This window comes from Polyodon spathula, chromosome 28, assembly GCF_017654505.1.
Source record: "Polyodon spathula isolate WHYD16114869_AA chromosome 28, ASM1765450v1, whole genome shotgun sequence".
NCBI lineage: Eukaryota > Metazoa > Chordata > Actinopteri > Acipenseriformes > Polyodontidae > Polyodon > Polyodon spathula.
This window is the reverse complement of record NC_054561.1, coordinates 8,090,956-8,115,874: the sequence shown is the minus strand read 5'-3', so window position 1 is coordinate 8,115,874 and position 24,919 is coordinate 8,090,956. Positions and strand designations below refer to the sequence as shown.

Below are 24,919 nucleotides of genomic sequence, written 5' to 3'. Positions count from 1 at the left end.
GTGCACTGTATTGAATGCTGTCTCATTGTTCTGTGTGCAGTGTATTGAATGCTGTCTCATTATTCTGTATGCACTGTATTGAATGCTGTCTCATTGTTCTGTGTGCACTGTATTGAATGCTGTCTCATTATTCTGTGTGCACTGTATTGAATGCTGTCTCATTGTTCTGTGTGCACTGTATTGAATGCTGTCTCATTGTTCTGTGTGCAGTGTATTGAATGCTGTCTCATTGTTCTGTGTGCAGTGTATTGAATGCTGTCTCATTATTCTGTATGCACTGTATTGAATGCTGTCTCATTGTTCTGTGTGCACTGTATTGAATGCTGTCTCATTGTTCTGTGTGCACTGTATTGAATGCTGTCTCATTGTTCTGTGTGCACTGTATTGAATGCTGTCTCATTGTTCTGTGTGCACTGTATTGAATGCTGTCTCATTGTTCTGTGTGCACTGTATTGAATGCTGTCTCATTGTTCTGTGTGCACTGTATTGAATGCTGTCTCATTGTTCTGTGTGCACTGTATTGAATGCTGTCTCATTGTTCTGTGTGCACTGTATTGAATGCTGTCTCATTGTTCTGTGTGCACTGTATTGAATGCTGTCTCATTGTTCTGTGTGCACTGTATTGAATGCTGTCTCATTGTTCTGTGTGCACTGTATTGAATGCTGTCTCATTGTTCTCTATGCACTGTATTGAATGCTGTCTCATTGTTCTGTGTGCACTGTATTGAATGCTGTCTCATTGTTCTGTATGCACTGTATTGAATGCTGTCTCATTGTTCTGTGTGCACTGTATTGAATGCTGTCTCATTGTTCTGTGTGCACTGTATTGAATGCTGTCTCATTGTTCTGTGTGCACTGTATTGAATGCTGTCTCATTGTTCTGTGTGCACTGTATTGAATGCTGTCTCATTGTTCTGTGTGCACTGTATTGAATGCTGTCTCATTGTTCTGTGTGCACTGTATTGAATGCTGTCTCATTGTTCTGTATGCACTGTATTGAATGCTGTCTCATTGTTCTGTGTGCACTGTATTGAATGCTGTCTCATTGTTCTGTGTGCACTGTATTGAATGCTGTCTCATTGTTCTGTGTGCACTGTATTGAATGCTGTCTCATTGTTCTGTGTGCACTGTATTGAATGCTGTCTCATTGTTCTGTGTGCACTGTATTGAATGCTGTCTCATTGTGTTCTGTATGCACTGTATTGAATGCTGTCTCATTGTTCTGTGTGCACTGTATTGAATGCTGTCTCATTGTTCTGTGTGCACTGTATTGAATGCTGTCTCATTGTTCTGTGTGCACTGTATTGAATGCTGTCTCATTGTTCTGTGTGCAGTGTATTGAATGCTGTCTCATTGTTCTGTGTGCAGTGTATTGAATGCTGTCTCATTATTCTGTGTGCACTGTATTGAATGCTGTCTCATTGTTCTGTGTGCAGTGTATTGAATGCTGTCTCATTGTTCTGTGTGCACTGTATTGAATGCTGTCTCATTGTTCTTGGTGTAACTTAAAAAAAAGGATGGTAAGTAGATTCAAGAAAATGCACAGAGTCGTTTTCTTCAATCAGTTGCCAGGTTTATTGAAATATGCAGGGAGTCTGGTCCCAGGTACAGGACAAACAGAATACTCATCATTACAATGTTTGCATGACATTAAATACCCTTCTGTATAGATGGTCCACCTCCTCCTTCTCTGACACTTAACCAATCGCAAAGGTACAACACATTATTCTGTTACCATATACTATGAGTATTTAATTTAGTGTGGGTGTGTGTGTAGTCTAGTGTGACGACCTCTGAACTCAGTGCATTCTTCAGACCCCTGGCACCCCTAAAGGTCCATACATCTAGTTTTTGTCATCTTCCTTGTTCATATCTCTTAGTTTTGCTTGAGACCCTTTGAGTCCAGTGGCGTTATCTCTTATTCTCCTTGAGAACCTTTTGGTCCAACGCCAGTCCCTGGGAGCCTTTTAGCTCCTTTATGCTTTGCATTCCAAAAGTCATAGAGCCTGGCCCCTTCTGGTCCACAGCATTGTTATCTTGTTAGCTTGCAGTCAATGCTGGTCAAGAGCTTGTAGACGCAACGTCTCTATCAATTGTTAGCAGTACATGCAATTTGAACCAAACAGTCTGCTATCTGCAATATTAGTCTCTTTTCAGAAAAGAACACCAGTATAGCTCTGCCAGTCCACATGCGTAGCAAACTGCTAATCAATTCTCGATCCATGTTTTCCAACAGTTCTGTATGCACTATTTAATGCTGTCTCATTGTTCTGTGTGCAGTGTATTGAATGCTGTCTCATTGTTCTGTATGCACTGTATTGAATGCTGTCTCATTGTTCTGTGTGCACTGTATTGAATGCTGTCTCATTGTTCTGTATGCACTGTATTGAATGCTGTCTCATTGTTCTGTGTGCACTGTATTGAATGCTGTCTCATTGTTCTGTGTGCACTGTATTGAATGCTGTCTCATTGTTCTCTATGCACTGTATTGAATGTTGTCTCATTGTTCTGTGTGCACTGTATTGAATGTTGTCTCATTGTTCTGTATGCACTGTATTTATTGCATACTGTCTCATTCATATATATTGCACTGTACTGAATGCTGTCTCGTTATACTCCATTGTATTTCCAGGGTACCGGCACATCCACCTGCTCTCTGCGGACGGTGCCTCCATCTCCCCGGCGTCTCTCTTCGTGCACATCAAAGTGTCAGAGCTGTCCAGGAGCCAGTCTGACTGAGCCCCCCGGAGCAAGACCCCAGTGCAGAGCAGAGGGGCTCACTGTTCCTCAGGGCTGTGCAGAGAGCAGCCAGCTCAATGCCTTGCACACTGCAACTCTGCAGCACTGCATCACAGCACTGACTCACATTTTAACAAGGGAGGATGGCCTACATGTTTTTAAATTATTCGTTAATCATTTTTTTAAAAATACATTTTTATGTAGTTCTGTTTTTGTTAAGTAGTCCTGTTTGTTTTTTCAGTAGGATCCAGCCCCTTTTAGTTTGCACTGGTTTAGCACTCCCTTCCAATACTGGGACATCGCCAGCACAGCCTAGGGGAGTGAAGCTACTGTGTAAAATTCCAGGGCATCCATTCAGAACACCAGGAGTCCCCAGACAGGCTGCTTTACTTGCTATCGAATCAAGTTTCTTTTAGGAAACTTAGAAGGCTCAATTTTCTTGTGCAATGTTATTTCCACACCTTGAAATGTCCTGGTACTCGGAGTGAATGTGCAGGGAGCACAGCACCACAAGATCTTCAGCACAGGAACAGAGGGCAGTGCTGATAGGAAGTGGATTCTAAGCAGTCCTTTATGGAGACTGGCGTGGTCCCTCAGTGTTTGCTGCACACTGAGCGTGTTATAGATCGGAATGCTACTCACCACAAGGACCGTTTAAACGCAGTGTTTATTGTAGAAAAGAACAAGCCCTAGACAAGTAGTTATTAGCATTCTGTAATTATTGCATTATTTTTATATATATATATATATATATTTTTAGAGTATTTAGTTTCGACTAGAGGTTCTGCAGACTAAAGGAGCTTCTTAGTTTTGTATAGAAATATTTTAACATTTATTTTGAAATATCTGTATTTAGTTTGCTTTTATTAAGAACAATGTTAGTTCCGTTGGAATCAGATGCCCAGTGCCAATAATAACTCTGGTGTACCTGCTGAGGGATAGCTTGGAAATATACGTGCCACTCCTCCTCCATGAACAATAATTTCATCTCTAGCGTCTCTCTGCCATGAAAGCAATGAAATCAAATATATCTGAACAAACAGGAAGTTCCCTGCAGTGCCACAGTTAGTTTTTTTTTCAATGAATAACATGCTTGTAGTTTTATAGGATGAAGTGTTGAACCTCTTTATAAAATGTTGCACTTATTTGATAAAACGGGACAGACTAACTTTGATTCCTCCCTGGAACTGTTTGTCAAGCAAATCTGCTCCCTCAATCCCTAACTCTTGGGGCAAAACACCCCTTAAAACAGAGCTGCTGAGTGCTGTGTAACAGAGAACCCCAGAGCCCTCTTGCGCAGGACTCAGTGCTGCCTGGGTCTGTGCAGCTGTTAGCAATCACCCAGGCTGCACAATCAATACAAACCCTGTGCTGTGTGTGGACAGTTAAGAACAGCAAAGTGAACCACAGAGACACATCACCATACACAGAACAGCAACAGAGAAGCACCTCAGCCTGTCATGAGCCCATCCGTATCACAGCACGCATTCAACCTACACTACAACATACAGTCACTTCAGATTTATACACGAGGAATTGAGCACTGCTTGTTCAAATGTATTTGTGGGACACATCTGTCTGGTGTACCTGAAAGGGTAAATAGGCAACTCTCCAGCACTAGAGGAAATGTAGATCTTTTCACAATTATCATTCATTAGGTTATATAGTAACCTAATTTCAGTAATGATTAAAGCAATAATCCTTTTTATTTTCTTAGTGTCGTTATGGTGGCACAAAGGTAAAACGACTTTTCCTTAACGAAAGCAGCAGTTTTATTATGCTGCCAAAGGTCAGGGCTTTGAAACAGAAAATCTCTCTCTCTCTCTGGATGTCTTTGTACTGCACAGAGAGAGGGAGAGAAACAGGAATGAAAAGCAGAGGTCTGTGCAGCCAGACTCGCACTCCCTGCAGTGAGAGTCACTGATGTTACTTTGGGTAAGGAAATCCAAGACTCCTGTATTAGGCCTGTCGGAGGCAGGAGCTCTGTGGAAGGAATGCGTTTCATTTTCTGTATCGTACTCACTGAGTTTATTAAACAAACCTGTAAACACTAGCTCTGTGTGGAATGCAGTTTATTCAGTGGGGGGCTGGAACTACGTAGACACTGAGAACAGCAGAATACACTCACAGCTCCAAAATAGGAAAACCTTGTCCAGAAAACCAATCTGCAGCTAAAACCACACCTGCTGTTCTAAGGGGATGTTTATGTAAGGCAGGGAAGATATTTAGAAATATTATAACCATGAAACCTCCCATCTGTCAGGACAGGCAATTCCCGTTAGTCAAATCAGATGAAATCAATGACAATCTCAGTAATTAAGAAACAAAAAAACCTTTCAGCACTGAAACGAACATGTGTCAGCAACTATCCCTGGAAATAAAATCCAATTCCAGCAAGACCTTGCTTTGAAAGGGTCATTACAGGGCCTCTGATCTGAAATCTGATCTGAAGAGAAGAGTTCTCTGTTGCTGAAGCGGTGTTTACTATGCTCTGTCTGGCCCCAGTGACTGGCCTCTGTGCTCAAAGTGTCTGCTGTAATATTGCAATGCAAGTAAACAAGGCAAAGGGATTTGACCAGCACAGTGCAGCAGTGTGCAAACTGCAGAACTAAAGGAAACGTCTTTCTAAGGCAGCAGATCACTATGCAGGTGTTCCCGGCGAAACTGACGAATGATTGGAAACCAAGTCGTTATTGGAAACCTGACTAATTAAATAACATAGAAATAACTATGTGTAAAACGTTATTCCGGGCAAGCTGACTAATTTAACAAGGTATAAATAGCAGCAGCATACTGACTCTAATGCAGCACATTTGCAGGGGGTTAAGGACTGCGTTGACCTTGCTGGGAATTGAAGAGCCATTGCAGACGAGACTCGACCCTGCAATTCAGCAGGAGCGATTCCACAAGCAGACGAGACTCGACCCTGCAATTCAGCGAGAGCGATTCCACAAGCAGACAAGACTCGACCCTGCAATTCAGGGAGGGCGATTCCACAAGCAGACGAGACTCGACCCTGCAATTCAGCAGGAGCGATTCCACAAGCAGACGAGACTCGACCCTGCAATTCAGGGAGAGCGATTCCACAAGCAGACGAGACTCGACCCTGCAATTCAGGGAGAGCGATTTCACAAGCAGACGAGACTCGACCCTGCAATTCAGGGAGAGCGATTCCACAAGCAGACGAGACTCGACCCTGCAATTCAGGAAGGGCGATTCCACAAGCAGACGAGACTCGACCCTGCAATTCAGGGAGGGCAATTCCACAAGCAGACGAGACTCGACCCTGCAATTCAGGGACGGAGATTCCACAAGCAGACGAGACTCGACCCTGCAATTCAGGGAGAGCGATTCCACAAGCAGACGAGACTCGACCCTGCAATTCAAGGAGAGCGATTCCACAAGCAGACCGCGAAGGAGTCCGAGCTGCCCGAGAAAAACTATTGAAAAGCTTTTAAGTAAACGTACTATCTGTATACAAGTTGATGGTTTAATACTGTGAATTATCTTTGATACATCGTACATGTTGAATATTTATTTCTGACTTTACTGTTTCTGTTCTGTTCTATTTCTGTAATCAATATAAACAGCTGCTACTCATTGAACTTTTCATGTGCTGCTAGGTGTTCAATAAGTCTTTGGATAGTTCAGATATTTGTTCCACAGCTAGATGGCACTGGTTCTCACTTGTAGAAAGACCCTTATTGACTGATCCGGCCTTGAAATGTCTATAGCAAGTGAAACCATTTACCATGATTACAAGCACCATAAAAACAGGACAGTAAAAGGGGAAGCAGGTCTGTAGCTTTGTCGTTCATGAACCTGCACTGTACCCTCAGCTGGGATACGCACTAAAGCACCGAGGTGTGGGCCACACAGCGCAGACCTGCGCCTCAGAATCCCTTCACATTGTACTTTACAAGCTCTCCTGCTCTGCGCACACATGCAAACTCTGCAGTGCTACAAGCCAGCCTTTCCTGTCAGTTCCCTTTATCTAAAACCGAAGGATCAGAAAGCTACTGTTTCAAAAACAGTGGCTTGAAACCTGGTTTCAGGAGACCTAGTTTGAGGCAGCTTTGCTGGATCAAACCCCCACGTCTCCCCTGGTGTGCCGTGCAGTGGCCTGAAACCAAGTTCCAAGCCACAAAGCGGCTTCGTGTTCCCTCAGTTTCGGGGTTAAACCAGCAGTTACTTGCTATTGATGCCTCCTGCAGCCAGCTTACAGTCCTTTGAACGGGACGTAGAACCCAGACCCTCTCTGCAGCAGCACTTGATGCAATTTAACCCCTAGTATAAGCAGATGATTTTATACAAAACAACTTAAAAAATGATTAAATAATAATAATAACGATAATAATAATAATAATAATAACAACAATAAATTCCAGCAAGAAAAACTTGTGTTCGTCCCAGTACATTTCATATCACGCAAGAAAAGTTTGTGCAAAATAAGTGAACAGAACTACGAGGAGGATGCTATGCACAGGTACTCCTGGAAAGCAATATTAAAACTACGAGGAGGAAGCTAAGCACAGGTACTCCTGGAAAGCAATACTCAATGTCACTGTGTAAAAGGTGACACTGTGTGTGTGCTGTGCTAAACCCAAACACCGTGCCAGGTTAGAGTAATCAAAACAACTGCATTTTTATTTTATTGATTTTTTTAACATGGGAAAAATTACTACACCACAATCATGACTGAAGTGCAAATACTGAACAGCCTAGTTGAAAAAAAAACAAAAAACGAACGCAGCGGAGACCCAGTGAGGCTGGTGCGGAAGTCAGCATGGGCCATCATTTCTACCTTATTTGGCAACTGCAGATGAATGTCGAATTTCTTCTTCTTTTCTGTGTGCTGTGACCAGCCTTCAATCACTTACCTCAGAAATCATAAACCCTTCCTGTGTTCATTATGGCAGTGCCTGCTCATTCACACACACACATTTCTAATATACCAAGGCAGATAACCACGCAAGAACCCCCTTGACTCCTCCCACTCTCTCTCTGTTTCATTGCTTTTCACCAATCTAAAGTTGACAAGCAGGCCATGGAGAGGGGTGCCAACATCTCCGGGCTGGGGCTTTGGATTTTTACAGCATTCCTAGTGCGAATCTACAGCGTGACAGACAGCAATCCCAGTATGAATCTACAGCGGGACAAAGTATTCCCAATATGAATCTCTGAGCTGAATAGGAAGCTTGTTTCCACCATATATATATATATATATATATATATTTATTATATATATATATATATATTATTTTTTTTTTTTTGTTAACTCAAACACCTGTACTGTTAACAGCATGATGTCTAATCTGATAATACAATTAATAAAGTCAGTGTTTTATTGGAGTTATATATATATTTTTTTTATCTTATTTTTCTTTTTTTCCTTTAAAATAAAGGCCGTTGTCCACAGCTCCTCACAAGGTGGCGTGTTCCCATGGCAGCGCAGGTCAAAGGTCACATGGACTCCATTCTGTTTCCTGGTGCAGTCAGTGTCAGGGGGCGTCGGCTCCCAGCCTTGCTGACGATCGGTCACTGCAGCACGAGGCCGACCTGGGAGGGGGGGGAACAAGATAATCAATAATCAGTAATCAAGGGGTTACATTGCTCCTTGGAGGTTTTTTTCTTTATTTTTTTCTTTTCAGGGGATCATCTTATAAGCCAGTATCCACTAACAATGAGGTAACTGACAGCAATGAGAAATACGAATCCTGTTTTCGTACCGATTTACCACATTGCCAGGATATGCGCGAGTTTCTAAAGTGGGAAAAATAGCTCAGAGATTTCTATATTAAAAAAAAAAAGAAGGGAGACAATATCAACACAGCTGCTCGTGATCATCGATCGGGCTCATTTAACATTTAAAAAGTGAAACAAAAACAGGTTTGTGGTGATTAATGCTGCTTCTCTTAGACTCTGTGGAGAACAGCGATCATTACAACCCCCAAGCAGCTGTTTCTTCACTTGTTTCGCTCTGAACGGTAAACTATCCTGATCAGCACCAGGGACCCTCGTCTGACTGCCAGCACCTGATTGCTGCAGAGAGCTCAAGCCCAGTGATCAGGCAGCTCTGCTGCTCCTCTCACCTTCTCCGCACCCATGCTGGGACACTTCCAGTTGTACAGGTAATACTGCAGGTTCCCATCCCCAATGCCAAACTTCAGCTTCTCCAGGAACGTCTTGTTCTCCATCAGGTCCAGTGCGTTGAACACATCGAACCCTTTCTGGAGGAGGAGAGGAGGGTTACACCACATGCTGTGCACCTAGCTGGAATATCTTTTACATTTTTAATTCTGAAGAGCCCTGGGATGACTGCACTGTACTGCACTATACTGTACTGCATCGCATCATTTTATTTCTGTGCAGAAAACAAAACCAGGGGAGCTGCATTCAGACACTGTGCAGTTATTACTGGAGCTGCATTCGGACACTGTGCAGTTATTACTGGAGCTGCATTCGGGCACTGTGCACTTATTACTGGAGCTGCATTCGGGCACTGTGCACTTATTACTGGAGCTGCATTCGGGCACTGTGCAGTTATTACTGGAGCTGCTTTCAGACACTGTGCAGTTATTACTGGAGCTGCATTCGGACACTGTGCAGTTATTACTGGAGCTGCATTCGGGCACTGTGCATCTTATTACTGGAGCTGCATTCGGGCACTGTGCAGTTATTACTGGAGCTGCATTCGGCACTGTGCAGTTATTACTGGAGCTGCATTCGGGCACTGTGCAGTTATTACTGGAGCTGCATTCGGGCACTGTGCAGTTATTACTGGAGCTGCATTCGGACACTGTGCAGTTATTACTGGAGCTGCATTCGGACACTGTGCAGTTATTACTGGAGCTGCATTCGGCACCCCGAAAACTGAAACTTCACTGTGCAGTTATTACTGGAGCTGCATTCGGGCACTGTGCAGTTATTACTGGAGCTGCATTCGGGCACTGTGCAGTTATTACTGGAGCTGCTTTCAGACACTGTGCAGTTATTACTGGAGCTGCATTTGGACACTGTGCAGTTCTTACTGGATAAACACAGAACCCAACACCTACTTTACACAAAACAGGTTCAATATTTCAACCAAATTCTTAACATCTGGATAACATTTTAAACTTGAAAAACTGTTAAAACATCCTTAAAAAGAAAACAAAACAAACTAAAGAAAAGAAGGTCCCGCCTCCCCTGACCCCAGCTCAGTTTGGCCGGGCTGGGCTGCCACGCCCCCTCCCCCTCGGCTCACCGATTTGGCCAGGACGAGAGCGTCGCTCATGAGCTCCAGCAGCGGGGTGGTGGTGTGCACGTTGTAGAAGGAGTAGGCTGCCTTCAGGCTCTTGTGGACGGGGTGGTTCATGATGGTGGAGGGCAAGGTGTAGAAGCTCAAGAAGTCCGTTATGCTGCCGTCAGGGTTCTGCACACAAGGGGTTAACAGGAGGGTGAACCGGGCGAAGAGCAGACACCAAGCAAGTGGAACATTTCTGACATCTCTCCGGGGAAATTAAACCACAGAATAGCACCCCGAAAACTGAAACTTCAGCATTACTGTGTTTGAACTTCTTAACATGTGGGTAATGTTTGTAAGCAATTACCAAAGCCATCATAAAGAAGACCTCTGCGTTCAGTTTGAGAATTAATCTTTTGTGCTGGACTTTGTCAAAAGCTTTCTGGAAATCTAAATAAACCATGTCATATCGCTATCAAGCAGGTTAGTTAGACACGATCTCCCTTTCTAATATACAAATTACCGCAACTGCACTGTAATCAGATTCCACTCCCAGAACCTCTCTATACTCTGTTTGCAGCTGGGATCGGGCTGCTGGGAGTGTAATGGGAATCAAGTGCATACAGGCTGGGAAGCACCAATTCCTCCGAATCCCACTTAAGTTTGGCTTGGAAGCAAAACAAATCTATTACAAAAGGATTGATTCCTTGTGCGTGTAAAACACAGTGACTAAGCAGCGGTGCACTGAACTAAAGCCCACTTTAGAATCAACACAACAAGGCAGCTTAATTTCTACAGCACCGATGCCAAAGGCATCTACAACCACAAAGCGACATTCAACATCGCTGTCTGCACAAGCAGAGCTGCAGCCGCGCATGGAGTGCACACACACACACGCAGCAGTAAGAGGAAGAAGGGGCCTGACCTCCATGACGTACGTGTCGACGATGTTCTCGCGGGGCAGCAGCCAGTGCTCCACCTCGTCGGGGCTCATGGCGGGGGTCAGGTGGAACTGCTGCAGGGACCCCTGGAGCAGCCGATGCACTGCCGGGACGTCCTTCCTCTGCATGGGACGCAGCCCGCCGTTCTTCGGGGCCTGGGGGGGAGACATCACACAGCTAGCACTTGTTAACTCTGTTTGTGAGCGATTCCAAAGATCAACATGCAAATTGAATAAAAACAGCCGGTTCCTAGAGGGCTATGGGACCGGTAAGAATGGACACTCATCGATACACTGAGAGCACCACGTAGGCGCTCGTGAAATTAACATAAAAGAAAGCCTCGATCCGATCTCAATTTCTGAATTTGTCACTGCCGAATTTCTCTCATTTGTCAAGACGATGCAACAGCAAAACACATGAAAAAGCAGCTCCTGAACTAACACGAAAGCATCGCAAAATAAGAATAAACATTTGGGGAATCTGAATCTACTTGTTAATTCAAATAAGGCTTTTTCCCTGTGAACACTGGTTGCAAATCTGGATGCATTCTGCCCAGATTCAGACAGAGAAAGGCAGGCAGACAGACAGAGACAGGCAGGCACACAGGCAGAGACAAGCAGGCACACAGGCAGGCAGGCAGGCAGGCATGCACACACACAGACTGACCTCAGGCAGGCGGTAGAGCTTCATGGTGCGCTGCATTGTCATATTCCTGCTCAGGTGGGAGAACTTCACCTCAATCAGCTTGCGAGGGTTCAGAGATCTGTGCCAGTACCTGAGAGACAGAGAAGGAGGGTCCCCACAAGCAGGAGAGAAGAGGGAAGAGGGGAGAGAAGAAAATGAAGCGCCAGCATAGGGGAGCCAGTTAAGTCAATGAGATTACTGGGAATCTGAGAGCCAGCACAAACTAAGTATACAGAGTATATTAATAATTGACCCCATTCTCTCTTTCTGGCACATATTAATTGTATTCTATTATAACATAAAAACACATTGGCAAAGTGCTGAGCAAGCTGTACAATTGGGATTAAATGAAACTGCTTTGAGGTTTTGTTACGAACCCCCGTTGTATAAGCACAAGAACACACTCCAGGGTGTTCGGATATGGTCCAATTTCTAGGCACTGGGATAATGGACCGTATCTGAACCACCTGTGCCGTGTTAATCGCTGCTTGAAGTCAGTTCCGGACCTGCAGGTGCTGACGGGTTTGGGCAGCACCACGCCGGCAGTGTAGACGGCCTGGAAGATCCCCTGTAGATTCACCCTCCTGGTGATCTCCCGGATCAGAACCGGAGCCACTCGCTTCGACCGCAGCTTCTTGTGAACGCAGAGGAAGTTAATCTCCACCATCCTCTTCTCTCTGCAGCGCAAAGACAAAGCAGAGCTGTGAGCACGGCGACAGCAGAAACGCAGCGCCACACACTGGAAACGCATCCCAAGTGAGGAATGAAAAAAACAATGTTAAACAACTCAATGCATGGGTACTGTATTAAGAAGCATGTCTCTATCATCCATTCTCCATCGCCACGGCTGTGAGCGGTCAGTGCGCGATGGAAAAGCTGACCAGAAACATCCACTGCATGCACATAATAGCAGATGGCAATGAAAGTGGACTTCTTGAAGTCTTTGAGTAGATGAGTAGATGTCACGAGGTAAGTAAATGAGGTGTCAGTATCATGGTGAAGTCTATTCGACTGATTTACAGAATGTGAAGTAACTTACTGTGCTCAAGATGCATGTACAAAATGTGCCTTTGACATACAGGACACATAGACAGATGTACAGACAGAGACATCGCCACAATCTGATGCTGAATGATTTCTGGTAAACAACATTACTGCTAAGTTTCATCACAATTTAGAAGCCGTTTTTTCAGATAAATACAAAATAAACGGCCTCCATTCCAGCTGTCATTGGACCAGAGCGACAGATGTTCCCCAGAGACCGGCCCTGGAGACGAGGGGGCAACCTGGGAGGGCCTGGCAGGAGTGTACTCCCCTCCTCAACACTTGGTAAGTTATCGCTTCTGCTTATCTTCGGCATTTCAAGCTAAACTCTTGTTCCGTTTTCTGTTGAACAGCTCAATAAAATTCAACTCAAACCCCCAAAATGATGTTACTTGTTGCACAAACCCATTCGCTATTCATAGCTCAGGTCCTTTCGATCTCAAAATGTGCAGCCTTGCATGAAGTGCCTCCACTAGCAAACGCTTGAGATCTCATATGCACAGCAAAGCTTGCAGTGCGGTACCAGAGATTTTATTTTTAAAATCAAAATCTATGCCTTTCTTTCGAAGCCGCACAGACAAGCCCGACATAAAAGAATGAAAGCACTACAGGAGAGTTTTCTGTACTGGTTTCAGTGGCTAGGAACCTTTTATGTTGTTCACAAGCAGTCATTCGTAAGTACGTCGAACTGCTTCTCAGTTCTGTAAAAAAAAAAAAAAAAAAAAAAAGTGGGGGCTCCCAAGCCCCCGTCCCGCAACCCCCGACCAAGCCCCCGTCCCGCAGGGCGTTGGGACCTGGGCGGTGCAGGCCCCCGTCCGGCAACCCCCGACCAGCCCTGGTTCCGGCAGGCCCCCGGGGCTGGTTCGGGGGCAGTGTGTTCTGTCCTGTGTTACTCCAGAGTTGCCAGGTTCTGAAAGTGGAAAATAGTAGTCTGCTGTAAAAAATAGTAGCACCTGACCAGTAAAAAAAAAAATGACCTGGTTACCTAAGGAAGAATCAAATCTGGACTGAAATATTCAACCTCCAAATATTGATAATTGTACATTTACAAAAAAAAAGCCAAATTCAATCAGATATCAAATTACAGGTGTCACCTGTGAACGTGAATGGGAACTGCATCTTACACTTTCTTTGACGGCAGACAGTGGAAGGCTGTCCTCGATCTGGTACTTTTCTACAGTTCAGCTTACAGTCCTTAAAATAAGCATGTTTACTACAGCATGTAAAATGCAATTTTTCATATTGTCAGAACTGACTGGAATGTTATACTTGGATAAATGAATAACAATAACTACACAGAAAATAGATTTTTTTTAAAAAGCAGGACACTGACAATCATTCAAATAATACATATTATTTAGTAATTTGTTTAAGGCTTACATTTCAAAAATACACAAATGTACTAATAAATTATACAAGCAACACAACAACTTCAGCCACACACAGTCAACAACCACAAAAGTTACATTTTTGTTTAATCATTAATAATGAAAATAATGATTTTTAAAATGGATTGATTGCTGTGGTAGTATTCTCAAGAATGACTGATTCTAATCAATACAAAGTGATTTATGGCACTGGTTTCTGAGCGGCCTGGTCCGTACTTGCTGGCGATGTTCGAGTCCAGAAATGCTGCTTTGCAAAGTGGACCGATATGATCCGAAACAGCAACTGAAAGACTAAGATTGTGCTCAATAAAGTTTGCAAAAAGTGTCCCTGCCTTCATCACTGCATTATCTTCGCCTGTCTTCACCATAAATGCACGCATAGATTTATGATTTCCAATAGATTTTGCAAATTGTTGATGTTTTTTTGTACCTACAAGAACGATGCAATCACAAAGTCAACCGTATTTCACCGAGAAGTCAGTCCGGCAATATTCACAGTAGGCATGCGAGTCAGAGATTCTCCTTGTTTTAATAAAAAGCCATTCTGTAGTATCTTCCTCTCTATATTTCTGGCAGGATAGTTGACTTCTTTTAGATGGAGGAGAGTAGGGCATTTTTTTATATCTGGCTGGTGAAGAAACCTGAACGACTGCATAAGGCAACTGCGCGGCACTTTCTCTATGACCCCCTACACTGGTTGCTAAGCAACCCAGCTTAGCGCTTTCAGTACGTTAAGTAAAATGCCAGTGAAATATATATTTTTTAATATGTATTTTTTTTAATACATATATTTTTTCGTAGTATCAAACCTCTCGTCATAGCACCATCTTTTACCCTCCAAAACAATAGCTGCTATGGCACAATCGTAGCACCTGGCATGTCTTACTCACGTGTCGTAGATTCGAATGTCAGCGGGGATGGCACTGATGAAGCCCACCAGCTTGCTGTTGGATTGGACTCTCACGCCGCAGTGCCACTGGGGCAGCCAGCCAGGGGGGCGCAGAGCCCTGCGAGAAACAGAGTGGGTTACTGAGGTCCCCGACCACCCTCACCCACCCCTATTCTCCCCCTATCGCCCCGCTCTATCAGCCCAGCTCTGAGTCTCTGTGTATAAGCCAGCATGTGTACAGCAGTTCATTCTTTATGACTGTGAAAAAATACGAAGCAAAATAAATGCGCCTGCCCGCTACACTCACTGCCACGGAAACACCAAGAGGAACACCTACATACAGTAAAGACTGCATGTTTCTGACAAAGGTTAAACCTTCAGGCAAAACTGTAAACATTTCAACTCTAAAACTATTAAAATCTCGGATACAGAATAAACTTTTTTTTTTTTAATGTTCTTTGACTCACCACAGCAGAAACTCAGGAGAGTAATCAAATCTGAACATGTTGTCATCGTCCTCCACGTAGTTCTCGTTGAGCAGAGTGTAGAGCTCCTTCAGCTGCGGGGGAAGCAGGGACAGGGTCAGGACTAGAGGGGGACAGAAGCAAGACTGGAGAGGGTACAGGGACAGGACTGGAGAGGGGACATGGACAGGGGCAGGACTGGAGAGGGGACATGGACAGGTTCAGGAGTGGAGAGGGGACAGGGACAGGACTGGAGAGGGGACATGGACAGGGACAGGACTGGAGAGGGGGCATGGACAGGTTCAGGAGTGGAGAGGGGACATGGTCAGGTTCAGGAGTGGAGAGGGGACAGGGACAGGACTGGAGAGGGGACATGGACAGGGGACATGGACAGGTTCAGGAGTGGAGAGGGGACATGGACAGGTTCAGGAGTGGAGAGGGGACAGGGACAGGATGGAGAGGGGACATGGACAGGGGCAGGACTGGAGAGGGGACATGGACAGGTTCAGGAGTGGAGAGGGGACATGGACAGGGGCAGGACTGGAGAGGGGACATGGGCAGAACTGAAGAGGGGACAGGGACAGGACTGGAGAGGGGACATGGACAGGTTTAGGAGTGGAGAGGGGACATGGACAGGTTCAGGCGTGGCGCCGGACCTGACCTGCTCTGGTACCCGTCTTGACTGCCCCTGTACTCTGTCCAAGAACCTTCTACCCCTGCCTGTACCCAACTGATCACCTCTGTCTACCCTGTCCAGTCCTGAGGGGTACCTCTCCCCTGTACGCTGTCCCCGTCCTTCACTCTCATCCCTCTTACCTGGTCCCGTCCTGACCTCTCCCCCTGTACCTGTCTTGCACCTCTCCCCTGTACCTGTCCCGTCCTGACTCTCCCTCCCCGTGGACGCTACCCTGTCCCCGTCCGTCCTGACCTCTTCCCCTGTCCTGTCCCTCCCTGACCTCTCCCCTGGTACCTGTCGCCCGGGTCCTGTACCTCTCCCCTGCTACCCTGTCCCTGACCTCTTCCCTGTCCGCTGACTCTGGACCTTACATCCCCCTCCTGCCTTGACCTCTCCCGAACTGCTCCGCTTTCCACCTGAGGGGACATGGACAGGGGCAGAACTGAAGAGGGGACAGGGACAGGACTGGAGAGGGGACATGGACAGGTTTAGGAGTGGAGAGGGGACATGGACAGGTTCAGGAGTGGAGAGGGGACATGGACAGGGGCAGGACTGGACTGGACTGGAGAGACACACACACACACACAGAGCTAGCGGGGCAGGCACTTACAAGATTTTCTATGTACTTCGGTAGTATATATTGGGGCCATCATAGTCTTTCAATACACAGCGAGTCACTCTTTGTTAAAACCAACCGATAAACAAAAAAAACACCACGTTAAAAAACCAGCTGGTATTGTGATTTTAAATCCTACATATCTATCAATCTACACATTCCTCATTACCGGCGCTACGCTGAGCTTTAAGAACTTCAAAGCACTGCTTCACACGCCGACAGTAAGCCCTGCCATGGCTCTCCCTGCTGTGCACTGGGAGTCTGACTGCCGCCCCTCACCACGGCTGCGTTGCCCAGGTCCAACGCGTCCCAGACGAAGCCCTGCGGCAGGGTGTACGGCTCCGTCCGGATGCTGTCCTTATCGGGCTCGATCGGACCATGAGACACCACCACCTCCCCTGAAACACAGCAAGAAAACAAGCAGCCCGGATGAGAGACACACACACAGCGTTTTAAACACTGAGTCACAAGCAGCCCGGGTCAGAGAGAGACACACACAGAGCTTTAAAGTCACAGGACACAGGTATGAAACAAAGTCTACATTTTTCTTAAAAGGGTTGTTTTCCATGTCACAACAGGACATTTCATCCAGAACTATAAAACACTCCAGGGTGCTAATCTTAGGAATACTACAAGCAGGGCTGTAACAGGCACATTTTGACCTTCGAAGGTTCGGAACACATTACTGAAGGAAGGTTCCAACCTTCCATGGTACTAATTTGCATAATTTGCTGGCGACGTCACCATGGCTACTTGTTTATATTTGAAATTCCTATGATTTTACAGGTAACCCATATAAATGGAATAAAACATTCACATGTAGTTTAAAAACACGTGAAGCGATCCCAGATATTCGTTGTGCCTCCATGACAATAAGAGTCGCTGGCACAGTTTGCATTCAACTTTGTTTTTGGACATCTGGGCATTTAACAAAAAAAATCCCAAACAGCAGAGGGGTTTTGAGACATTTCTTTCAATACACGCGATACAACGCTTTGCTTGAATATCGCCTGATGAACCTTCAAAAGGGTTAAAACTACCTTTTATTTCCTGGCTAGCGAACTAACCTTCGAGCACAGCCCTAATTAGAAACCAAAGAGATAAAATGAAAAATGATTCGACCAGAAGTCTTCAATAGAAGACACTGAAAAAAAGACTGTTACTAAATTGATTTTGTTTCTTTTAGTATTTCTATTATTATTATTAGTATTATTATTGGAATGAAATTGACAAGGCGTTCTCCCATAACAGTCCCATTGCACAGCAGTTTGATCCATTCCAGGTTTTACTGCAATTGAGTTTGCTACCGATGGAGATCTGGAGATCTGGTTCATTGATCTTGACAGAAAGAATCACTGGAACAGCTGCGTGCCAGGAGTGCTGCACAAACCCATTACTGGATTCAAGCCCTCCACAGAAATCAGGTGTCGAGAGGGCCGATTCACCTTTCAAAGTGAAGCAAGCAAAGAAACGGCTGCTTGGGTTTGTGACGATCGCTGCTTTCTTTGACTCTCAGGAGAACAGTGATCCACACAACTGCAAGCCTTTCTTTTCACTTGTTCCGCTTCGAATGATAAAATCAGCCCCGACCAGCCTCACCCGCGTGTCAGCACCTGATTTCTGTGTGGCGCTCCATGCCAATGATCCAGCAGTGGCTTCCTGCGGCTCTAAAAGACAGCGTTTCAATCTGTGAGGATCTGGATCACTGGTCTGGCTAGACACCATGTGACCTCAAAGTGGTACCGATATTATATGATGGGAAGTTTAATGAAAAGTACTGATCTAAACTTGTTTGAGTCCTGGGTGCCCAGCACTGACTACAGCGCAGCTGTGCATTCTGCAAACAGGAGAACATGCTTGCATGAACAACTGACTAAATCACTGTGGACAGGAGACACGCTGCAAACAGTCTCATAGAAAACACCTCCATTACAAACTGATACACTGCAACGAACATAAGAAAGTTTACAAACGAGAGGAGGCCATTCGGCCCATCTTGCTCGTTTGGTTGTTAGTAGCTTATTGATCCCAGAATCTCATCAAGCAGCTTCTTGAAGGATCCCAGGGTGTCAACTTCAACAACATTACTGGGGAGTTGATTCCAGACCCTCACAATTCTCTGTGTAAAAAAAAGTGCCTCCTATTTTCTGTTCTGAATGCCCCTTTGTCTAATCTCCTTTTGTGAGCCCTGGTCCTTGTTTCTTTTTTCAGGCTGAAACAGTCCCTTGGGTCGACACTGTCAATACCTTTTAGAATTTTGAATGCTTGAATCAGGTCGCCACGTAGTCTTCTTTGTTCAAGACTGAACAGATTCAATTCTTTTAACCAGTCTGCATATGACATGCCTTTTAAGCCCGGAATAATTCTGGTCGCTCTTCTTTGCACTCTTTCTAGAGCAGCAATATCTTTTTTATAGCGAGATGACCAGAACTGAACACAATATTCAAGATGAGGTCTTACTAGTGCATTGTACAGTTTTAACATTACTTCCCTTGATTTAAATTCAACACTTTTCACAATGTATCCGAGCATCCTGTTAGCCTTTTTTTTATAGCTTCCCCACATTGTCTAGATGAAGACATTTCTGAGTCAACAAAAACTCCTAGGTCTTTTTCATAGATTCCTTCTCCAATTTCAGTATCTCCCATATGATATTTATAATGTACATTTTTATTTCCTGCGTGCAGTACCTTACACTTTTCTCTATTAAATGTCATTTGCCATGTGTCTGCCCAGTTCCGAATCTTGTCTAGATCATTTTGAATGACCTTTGCTGCTGCAACAGTGTTTGCCACTCCTCCTACTTTTGTGTCGTCTGCAAATTTAACAAGTTTGCTTACTATACCAGAATCTAAATCATTAATGTAGATTAGGAATAGCAGAGGACCTAATACTGATCCCTGTGGTACACCACTGGTTACCACACTCCATTCTGAGGTTTTTCCTCTAATCAGTACTTTCTGTTTTCTACATGTTAACCACTCCCTAATCCATGTACATGTGTTTCCTTGAATCCCAACTGCGTTCAGTTTGAGAATTAATCTTTTGTGCGGGACTTTGTCAAAAGCTTTCTGGAAATCTAAATAAACCATGTCATATGCTTTGCAATTATCCATTATCGATGTTGCATCCTCAAAAAAATCAAGCAAGTTAGTTAGACACGATCTCCCTTTCCTAAAACCATGCTGACTGTCTCCCAGGACCCTGTTACCATATAGGTAATTTTCCATTTTGGATCTTATTATAGTTTCCATAAGTTTGCATATAATAGAAGTCAGGCTTACTGGTCTGTAGTTACCTGGTTCAGTTTTGTTTCCCTTTTTGTGGATCGGTATTACGTTTGCAATTTTCCAGCTTGGTTAGCGGTTTGTAAATTACTTCTTTCATTTCTTTGAGTACTACTGGGAGGATCTCATCCGGCCCAGGGGATTTGTTTATTTTAAGAGCTCCTAGTCCCTTTAACACTTCTGTCTCAGTTATGCTAAAGTTATTTAAAACTGAATAGGAACTGGATGACATGTGGGGCATGTTGTCAGTATCTTCCTTTGTAAAAACTTGTGAAAAGTAATCATTTAATATATTTGCTATTTTCTTTTCTTCATCTACGATTTCGACATTTTTATCTCTTAAACATTTAATCTCCTCTTTGAATGTTCTCTTGCTGTTGTAATATTGGAAAAACATTTTGGAATTGGTTTTAGCTCCCTTAGCAATGTTCATTTCTATTTCTCTCTTGGCCTTTCTAACTTCCTTTTTGACTTGCGTTTGCAGTTCCGTGTACTCGTTCTGCGTACTTTTTTTTTGGTCCTTTTTTAATGCTCTGTAAAGTGCCTTTTTTTGCTGAATATTTTTTTTAATTGATCTATTAAACCATTTTGGCAATTTAGTTTTACATTTAGATTTGTCTACTTTAGGGACGTAATTGTTTTGCGCCTCTAGTACTACATTTTTGAAGAACAACCATCCTTCTTCTGTGGGTGTTTTCTCTATTTTACTCCAATATACTTCTGTTAGTCTCTGTTTCATACCTTCATAACAGAGAGCAAGGCAGTGGGTTGACTAGCTTAGTGGTTAGAGAAAGCTCTGGGCTGCAGAGCGGAAGGCAGTGGGTTTGTGTGGCTCAGTGGTTTGATTGCTGGGCTGCAGTGTGGAAGGCAGTGTGGTTGAGTAGCTCAGTGGTTAGAGTCCTGCAATGTCGAAGGCAATGTGCGTGTGTGGCTGCAGCTTGGAAGGCAGCTCCCCTCACCTAGCTTGGGGACTGGCTGCGTGTCCCAGAACTGGTAGCTCCGGCGGCTGGCCTCCTCCATGGTCTTGGCAGGCCCTTGTCCCACAGAGAACAGCTCGATGGCCTTCTGGATCTCCTGCAGCTTCTCAGCAGGGAGAGAATTCACCTGCACACACAAGAGCAAGAACATGGCCCATTCGAGCTGGGAACACCCTGCAAATCTAGTCATCAGTCCGAGGCTTGCATTTCAAATTTCTACACAACAGGCTCCCCTCATCCCCTCCAACCCTCCCTCCCCTTGACACCCCCCCCCCCCCCCCCCCCCCCCCCCCCCCCCGGACAGTCCCCCCACTGACAGGGACACCCCACTGCCTCCCTACCTTGACAGGCTCCTGCCCTGGGTCCTTGCCTCCGGCTTTATCCTTTTTCCGCTTCTGTTTTTTCTTCTTCTTCTTTGCTCCGCTGTCATCCCCTGGGCTCTTATCCCTGCACAGAGAGGAAGAAGGTCAATGCTAGGTCAGCACAGGTCTTGTAAAAACAAAACAGACACAAGAGAGAGAGATCCAAGCCAAATCCAATCCCAGTTCTCCATTGCGCAATCAGTCCGATAATATATACATTGACTATAAAGGGAGCAAGGCATGATCTTCACTGGGCTCAGTTCAGCCCACACTGCTCCGCAATGGGAGTCCGGTTTGATCAACAGTGTAATCCATCTCACAAAGCAAATAGCTCCGATCCAAGACATTCCCGGGTCCATGCTTTCCAGCTCTCCACACCAGGAACTACAACGCAGAGTATGAGCCCAATAACATTCTGAAGCTGCACCTCACACAACGCAGCTCTGTTACCTGCCTGGCTTCAAATTAAAACAGCAAATAAATAACAAATAAATAACAACGGCCGAACGCAGACAACTGCAAACCTGAGAGTCCGACAAACCCAGCAGATGGGAGTCCCTGCATGGACTGGATTAGTGTCCCAGCAGAGAGAAGAGTCCATGCTTGGACTGGGTTGGTGTCCCAGCAGAGGAAAGTCGATGCATGGACTGGATTAGTGTCCCAGCAGAAAGAAGTGTCCCTGCAGCTATCTGGGTCGGCGCGGGGCGCGGCTGTCTGGGTCACCTGTATTACATTACTCCAGCCAGCCAATTACCAGAATCAACTAGAAGAGAGCAGCGCACACACACATAGCCTCCAGGGGAAGGGAGTACCTAGCTAACAGCTAAGAGACCATCTGAAAACTGTAATTCAAGTTTAAAATTATACATCACTATATGTATCTGATGTACAGTATACTGCTATAGATGAATCCATTAAAATCGATAGCTGATAGCAACAGCTTTTTATTTTGCCTCAAACATTCATTGATTGATGAAATAAATACTGAATTAGCCTTACACTGCACACAAACAGACTGCGATTTAAAAGCAATCAGTCCCTGGTAAATACATTACTCCTCCACTACAGCTGCATGACGCACCATTCCTAATAATAACCGTACAGACTAACCCAGGGGCTTTCACCATGCTGTGTCAGAACAGACACCACAGGTACGCCCGCATACCTGTCCACTCCAATAATATACTTAACTGAAGCGGTTCTATAACCCAGCACTGGATGCAGGACAAGTGCGAGTTCAAAATCAGGACATGTTAGACATTTTGCATTCTACAATAAAATGTGTTATTTAATATAATCACACCACATGCTGCAAATGAAATGCAGCCGTTGCTCAAAATAGGTGTTTCAATAGATAATAAGAGCGTCCCGGTCCCGTGGTAAAATCCCTGAACACCGAATCTCAGAACAGTCTGAGAACCACTGATCCACGATCCTCGACAATCTCCATACCACAACGATAAAATGCTTCACAGCATACACACTACTCCCCTGAAGAAGGTAATCTCGTTACTGCGCTGTATTTGTAGGGCTTGGGCAGCTGGTGGATCACATGCCTGAGGAGGGCCTGCACCTGCAGCAGCAGAGCGGGCACAGACAGGGCAATACCAAACAAAACCCTCAGAGTTTCCACTCGTCCTGTACTAGAGAGCCCCGTCTATAGCCACCGCTCTGATAATATCACTGGATCAGAATCACCTTATTAGTTACAAGCCAGTTAGACTCACCCTGTGGTAGATTTCAAACGCCTGGGTTAACTTTGCATGCTCAGCCGAAGTTTTTAGGTCTTTTCAATACACATTGCTGGAGGCTCATAAAAACCACACATTGCTTGAAAGGAGGTGCAGTGTATAACAGTAAATAATGGATGCACACAAAATGTTTTAAATATATGTTTTTTTATAAGCATCCACACATTCCCCACAGGCAGCTGCAGGATGCGGGCTACCCTCTCCCTCCTTGAACCCTGCAGATACGCCCAGCAAAACACAATCCCACAGCAGCCTCGTTAAAAAACGCACGGATCTGCCAGTGCATGAAAGTAGGTTACAACTTTAAAAACACGTGCACGACAGGACAGCGCGGCAGGGGCATGTGAGAGCGTGTCGGGGGAATTGGATATTTTAACTTGACATCCTCACGGCGGAGCTCGACAGTGTCTAACTGCAAGTAAGCGCTCACCGGCAATCTTTTTCAAGCCCTGGGGAACGCTGCCGTGACCGTGAATTAGACCGAATGAGCAAGGCGAGGACGATCACTGGAGCATGTTTGTGTTACAGAACATGTGATCACAGTACAGGCTCAGATTTTGGACGGTGCATTTGGGTGCGGAGATACAGCGGTATGTGTTTAATACCTCATCTGGGAGTCGCCCTCTCTATCCTAAACGTTTGACTCCAGACAGCCTGTTACACGTGATATTTCCCCTCAGCTACAGCGTTAATTTGCTCCCTTCATTCATTTACTCTAACCCGGGTGTATCGCGGGGTCTCCGGCTTACTGGGACCCATTCGAGTCCCTACGAAGCTTAACCCGGCAAGCCCCGCCCACACGCTCAGATTGATTTACAACCTACACCAGTTGGCTTCAAGAAAACCCACTCAATCAAATCAGCCCGCCAATCGCAGCAGCGCAAAGGGGCGGGCCCGGTGGAGCTGCGGTCGCTTCCACCTCGCTGGTGTGCCGCGGGTCCGGCACACGCTGCCACAAACCGGTTTCCACACAGGGAAGCGCGGCGCCCCTACTCCTCACCCATCGTCGAAGACATGCTCGTCATTCTCGCAGTCGCTACAGTGCCCGTGGTCGTCCTCTTCTTCCTCCTCTTCCGTCTGCGCTTTCAGTGCTGTCTCACTCTCGTCCGCCATCTTTAACCAGGAACCGGGGAACGCGCCCGGCCCGCACTACCCGCTGTTGCGATTGGCTGGGGGGAGCGGTGCCCGCTGGGAGTTGTAGTTCCCCTTTGCGATGGCGTGTGGGAAATGGAGTCAGTGGAAGCACTGTATGCATGCATCCGTCAATATTCGCTGCTCAATGGAGTCTGAGGAGTTGCCCTTCCTATATATATATATAAGCATTATGGATTATAAAATAGATACACTTGATAGAAGATGTAGAAATTTAACACGGTACAATTTATTCACGCTGTGACTGAAGCCAAGGGGATAAATTAAAAGGGCTATAGAATTTCCTCCCATTGAACCTGGACTGAGCTGAGCCGCGCCTCTCTTCTGATTCAACATTAGTAGCTATGTCATTCAAATCGCAGTGTTTGAACATAGAGGTGACGTGTATATACACACTCAATGGCGTTGACTGTGTTGCATAGTCGAGTTAGGAGTGGTTTGCACAGGGCTGTAGGCTGAGCCCCTCCCTGTGAGTGGCAGTGTGATTATGGTGTCCAGCTGAGCAGGAACCTGGACACAGTCTTGAGAGTCGATTTGAAGCGAGTGACGGTGGGAGCATCATGCACCAAAGCTGGGAAAGAGGTCCAAAGAGTCAGAGCCATGAAGCTAAATGAGTTCAGTGTGGTTTGAAAATGATATGGTGAGTTTAACATTGTAAGGCATACATGCAACCGAAACCCCCAACCCAGCCCAGCCCACAGTAGATATATTCTCTAACCCTAGC

At 45.3% G+C, this 24,919-nt stretch overlaps 2 protein-coding genes across 7 annotated transcripts in view; one reads left to right on the top strand and one right to left on the bottom strand.

Annotated features, from left to right (window-relative positions):
• LOC121301825 (1-phosphatidylinositol 4,5-bisphosphate phosphodiesterase delta-3-A-like) overlaps positions 1 to 4,792 on the top strand; it is a 29,177-nt gene extending 24,385 nt beyond the window's left edge. For all 6 annotated transcript variants that reach the window (XM_041231440.1, XM_041231437.1, XM_041231438.1 and 3 more), the window contains one exon: positions 2,633 to 4,792. In XM_041231440.1, coding sequence (XP_041087374.1) covers positions 2,633 to 2,739 — 107 coding nt within the window. In that variant the 3' untranslated portion in view covers positions 2,740 to 4,792. The remainder of the gene's footprint in view (positions 1 to 2,632) is intronic.
• A 3,253-nt stretch (positions 4,793 to 8,045) lies between these two features.
• Positions 8,046 to 24,196, bottom strand: LOC121301917 (glycylpeptide N-tetradecanoyltransferase 1-like). The gene is made up of 12 exons (XM_041231636.1): positions 24,044 to 24,196; positions 21,272 to 21,377; positions 20,913 to 21,057; positions 16,946 to 17,064; positions 15,378 to 15,469; positions 14,912 to 15,028; positions 12,096 to 12,266; positions 11,572 to 11,680; positions 10,890 to 11,060; positions 9,986 to 10,153; positions 8,832 to 8,969; positions 8,046 to 8,298 (listed from the first exon to the last, which is right to left on the bottom strand). The coding sequence occupies exons 1-12, from the start codon at positions 24,154 to 24,156 to the stop codon at positions 8,278 to 8,280; spliced, it is 1,470 nt and encodes a 489-aa protein (XP_041087570.1). The 5' UTR covers positions 24,157 to 24,196; the 3' UTR covers positions 8,046 to 8,277.
• Between the last annotated feature and the right edge of the window lie 723 nt (positions 24,197 to 24,919).

Bases quoted from the DNA above. Each gene is read 5' to 3' on its own strand.
- LOC121301917 (XM_041231636.1), bottom strand. From the start codon at position 24,156: ATGGCGGACGAGAGTGAGACAGCACTGAAAGCGCAGACGGAAGAGGAG. The intron at 17,065-20,912 runs GTGAGGGGAGCT...GCTGTGTTTCAG, and splicing joins GCAGCCAGTCCCCAAGCTAG to GGGAGGTGGTGGTGTCTCAT. The intron at 15,029-15,377 runs GTGAGTCAAAGA...TGTTTCTCGCAG, and splicing joins TCTCCTGAGTTTCTGCTGTG to GGCTCTGCGCCCCCCTGGCT.